The 4,756-nt window shown below is 44.7% G+C and overlaps 1 protein-coding gene across 1 annotated transcript; it reads left to right on the top strand.

Annotated features, from left to right (window-relative positions):
• Positions 1-528: 528 nt before the first annotated feature.
• Positions 529-3,895, top strand: CCR75_006574 (uncharacterized protein; the record flags this gene model as incomplete). The annotated part of the gene is made up of 2 exons (XM_067964642.1): positions 529-970; positions 1,035-3,895. 2 exons carry the CDS (start codon positions 529-531, stop codon positions 3,893-3,895), a joined length of 3,303 nt encoding a protein of 1,100 aa, XP_067816213.1.
• Positions 3,896-4,756: the final 861 nt, after the last annotated feature.

The raw sequence follows: 4,756 nt of genomic DNA on the forward strand, positions 1-4,756 counted from the left end.
CCGTGACGACACTTAACCAGAGTTCTTAGTGTGTTGGGTGAGGTCGCAAACGCGCCCACCACAACTACCTCACTGTACGCAAGAGAAGCAGGTAAAACCGCTTCCTCGCTGTGCTAGGGTGTGTGCCTAAGTAGAGCGTGGCCGCATTACGACATGCCCGCCTACACACTCGAAGTTCAAAAGGAGACTGTAACTTATTTAATTTTAAAACACGTTTTACCTTAATTACACTTACTTATAGATTTCAGCTGTAATGGGGTGTATCGTTACATGAAATTAACACTTAAAGGCTGTTAATTAATATATTATCTAAAAGGTAGATAATATTTGAAGGATATTACTTTATGTAGTAATATTTAAAATTCTTATCCATAAATAGGTATAGGTACGTAAAAGTCCCTGTTTGTGATATTTATACAGACAACCTTTAATTAACAGCATCACCGGTAGTCTTTCAGTGCGTGAGATTGGTTTATTATAAGGTTGAAATTCCACTTATTCTTATATTGTGAATTCGTCAATCCGTCCATGAAGAATGAGTTAGATCACCAGCAGGCGCTCATGCGTTCACTGTATATATTTATAGACGCTCTTCGGGACATAAAGAGTATTCAAAACTTTACTACAGAAAACTCCGACGTTTTGGCAGCCGTGCGTGAGCTCTGCGGGCTTTCCGAGACGGCATGCGTGGTCCAATGGCAAGACGAAGCATGGCGACACCGTCTTGTGCCCACAATGCAGCGTTTGTGTTTGTGTATACTACGTTTGGAAAAATTGGAGGCTCAGCAAAAGAAAGTGGAGTCTCAAGAAGTCAATTATCCTAAAGCGCCGGCAGGCCTATTAAGTTTGCGTGATTATTCAGTACTGCAAGCAGCTGTGGAGGTATTATTTTGCTGGGGTGCACACCCACGCGTATCAGCTGGAGTGCTAATGCCTATTGAGAAAAGAAAACCCACACGAACTTTGGAGAGTAAGTTGTTTACTTGTTCAAACGGCTTTAAAGAGGTATTCTGATAATTGTTATACGGGTCTAGTTTCCAAGGACGTGTTGATGTGGGGAACACGCAGATATAAGCAAGAAATTGGTGATAGTAATATAAATACCGAAGAAACGATGAAGGAGCTGCTGTTGATATCTCAAACGCTCTTTCAGCTGTTGACGCTGCCACAGCTCTTTCCAATTTTGCTGCCTAAATATGTGGTAGAGCTGCTAGCTTTGCTAATTTATGGAGAGGTAGCAGTAAACACGGCGCAACGGACAGAGTTTACACGTTTGCGAATTCTGATGCTTCAAATGTTACCTTTGCGAATGAGTATGAGTAGTGTGCGTGCGGTGCTTGGGCAGGTTTCTCCTTTAGCAAAGGATCAGTTGGTAGGACAGCGATTTAAGTCGCAATGTGGTCGTATTTTGTCGCGCTTGCTGATGAAAGACGGAGGAATTGTTGCTACAATTGAAATGTTGCTTGAAGCGGTAGAAGAGGGAAACACTCAAGCTCGAACGCAAGTTGCCTCCTTAATATGTCAGTGTCCTAGTGATGCGGACCCTATTACATATGCAACCGCATTATGCGCACAAATGCGTGAGCTGCTTTTGACGGTGATAACTTCCGAAATGGGTAGTAGGAGCAATTTGCTTGGTGAAATGGCATCGCTGTTAGCCGATCAGCTGGCTAATCGCCATTCAGAAATATTTGACGCACAGATTCTTTCGGCACTGTTTTACCCATTGCTAATTTACGAGGATAGCCGACTGGATACTGATGGATTAAAAGGAGATACCAGCGAAGAAGCGTTGAATCGATGTGTGAGCATTGCACGGCTTCTTCTATGCGGCCCACCATGTTCTCAACACTTTTTGAAAGCACTGACTCCGCTAATGCGTCCATTTTTGCATATGTACGCATTCGCGTCAAGTAGCAAAAGCTTTTTAAAGGCGCCACTTCGTGCGCTTCTCGCTGTGTGGATTCGCTCATGTTCTAATGCGGCGTTTCTTCTTCAATTAGCAGTGCTTCCTGTTACAATCTCTCTTCGACCGACTTTATTAGCATGCGGTTTCGAACGCAACAGTGACCGTGGATTATGGGAACCATTGCGAAAATTTGGAGCAGGGGAAAATGGTGGTTTATCACTTCGACTCCAAAGCTCCGCTACAAATCGAGCTGAAGAGCTGGATACAGCTACGTCGCTGAAATTTTTAATTCAACCAATTGTTGAGCTGCTTGGTGACAAAGAACTTGAAAGCTCTAATGTTGTCGGTGAGCTGTTTTCTTTGCTCCTTTTAACCTATATGAACTTACGAAAACGTGGCGAGGCAACGCTTTCTGACCTGAATATTTCAAACGAAAACTTAATGACGCCTTCTTTCACTTTGCATGATTCGCTAACGAATTCGTTAGGCGCTGAAGGTGTCGAAATGATCATATTGTTTTTATTAGCACTCATTGAATACCTGGGTCCATCAGTCTTGCGGAGCGCTGGTATAATACTTCAATGTGTCGGTACTGTGCTCGAGACATTTGATACACCTTCAGCTAATATCGTCGACGAAGTAGAGGAGCGTGAAAGCTTACGAAAAACAGCGTCTGCTGAAGAGACAGAAGATGAAAGTGAAATTCTGACAATATGTCTTGGCGTGACGTTAACAATTCTCGAAGCAGGTTCATCTCATCGATGTGAGTCGGAGGAGCACCAACTTCGTGCAATGTTACCTGTACTTCAATCGTTGTCTTGCCATCCACGGCCTGAAGTGGCAGAGCTCGCAAGCAACTCGCGGGTACATATTTTAAGCCGAAGAGCGAAAGATGCGGTTCATGTAAAGGAAGACCAAGAAAGTGGACAAAGTTTCCACAAAGTGCTTCAGAAAGCTGAACAAGATTTGACAAGTACTTCGGTGCCTTTGCGTGCGCGAGGTGTCGTGTCGCTCACAAAAATCGTACGTGAGAGTCGTAGACACACACATGATACAGCGTGGACACCACGAGTTAATGTTTTAGCACGTATCTTTTTGCTTCAATTAAATGACGCAGAAAGCTATGTATTTCTCGCTGCTATCCAAGGTTTGGCGACACTGGCACATGCGTATCCAAGTGTGGCGATACCTGTGCTGGTCGAGGCTCTGCAAGACCCAACTAAGTCGCTGGAAACTCGTATTAAGCTAAGCGAAGCTCTGCTTTTTTCAGCAAGAAAGTGTGGGGAGACAATTTACATGTACGGTAAATTGTTCGTATATGCGTACTTGGATTGCATCCGCCCACCGTCTTTGAAGAAATCGCACGCAGATTGCAATCAAACTATTGCTTCAAGACATCTTCTTCCTACTCATGAAGGGCATGGTAATGATGAAAAACAGATAAGTGTCGATAAGTCGCAACGTGAATGGAGCGAGCAAGAGTCTCTGGAAGCCGCAACTTTACGCGCGAGTTGTTTGTCGAACCTTGCAGAAGTGTGTGCCTTACTGCAATGGGAGCTTCAGCCGTTTCTGCAAGATGTGCTCACTTGCATTTATGGCATTCTTCAGTTGGAGCTCGAAGTATCGTCTTCGATCCCAAAATCTGGGACTAAAGCTGCATTTGAAAACGATGATCAGCAATTTGCACAAACACGGCAAAATAAAGAGAAGCAGCAGTGCGTGGTGACCGCTCGCCGTGGAAGTGTTTTCGTGCTGCGTCATCTTGTAGAATTCCTCGGCTGGAAGATGCTAGAGCTCATGCCGGACCAATTATCGCCATTGTACCGAATGCTTAAGCATGTGGCTCGTGTTGACCGGGATCGTGTGGTACAATTTCATGCAAGTCGCGCTTTATGCGCGCTGAATGAAGTAATGCGGGCTGAAATTTTTCCGGAGTATAAGCAGCAGGATGCAGCTTTTGGTATCTCGAGCTTACGTTTCCTTTAAAGAGCAAATGCTGGTTTCTTTTAAGCTAATAAAAACTCCATCATTATCAGCATCAAAGTTGCCGGTTCAGAAACCTTAAATTTATATCTCGCATTTTCTTTTTGTACCTTCAACAGCAAGTAAGTGCAGAACCGTTAATCTCCTCAGTTTGATATAACTACATAATTAGCTAATATACAAGCTAAAATGCCGTCTTTAAATAGACTTCTGGTTTTCCCATGAGTTCCATTACATTACGCCAGCATGGGGCTAATAATGATAAGAGATCGCCAGGATTCGGCACTGTACTTGCGCAAATAAAACATGCGACGATCGGAGATACTCTCCGATAATTTTTATTTGACGAGAATTTCTCCTAGGTAGCAGCAGCCAGTACAGACACGCGAGATTCCATGAGACTGACTACTATGTTTAGGACACTCTTGTGCGCAAAATTTGAAGAGCTTAACGAAGAAGACAGTGGATCGCCCTTCACATGTCCGTCAAAAGCTGATAGGTCGTGTAACGGGCTAAAGTTGCCCCTATGTTACACAGTCCCCGTTAAGTACACTTGGTGTACTTAAGGGGATGGTCAATTACTAAATAATAGTAATTAGACCCAACACTCGGGTTTGGTGCACATTTGTGACCAACCCTTGTGGATGTGATGCACATGGGTGCATTCACATTAGTTCCATCGAACTCGGGCGGGTCCATCCGAATGGGCCTCGGCTGATGCGGCCGGGCAGAGAGCATCTCAACAGTCCTGTTGAGAGCCTCGCTCCGAGCCTGCTCATGCCTCAGCTCATCCTGAGTCTGAGTGACGGACTCCGCCGCAGCATGGCTCTGTGCCTCGGACGCGGCCCTCCGCTGTCCGAGCAC

The sequence above is a fragment of the Bremia lactucae genome, linkage group LG4 (assembly GCF_004359215.1).
Source record: "Bremia lactucae strain SF5 linkage group LG4, whole genome shotgun sequence".
Taxonomy (NCBI): domain Eukaryota; phylum Oomycota; class Peronosporomycetes; order Peronosporales; family Peronosporaceae; genus Bremia; species Bremia lactucae.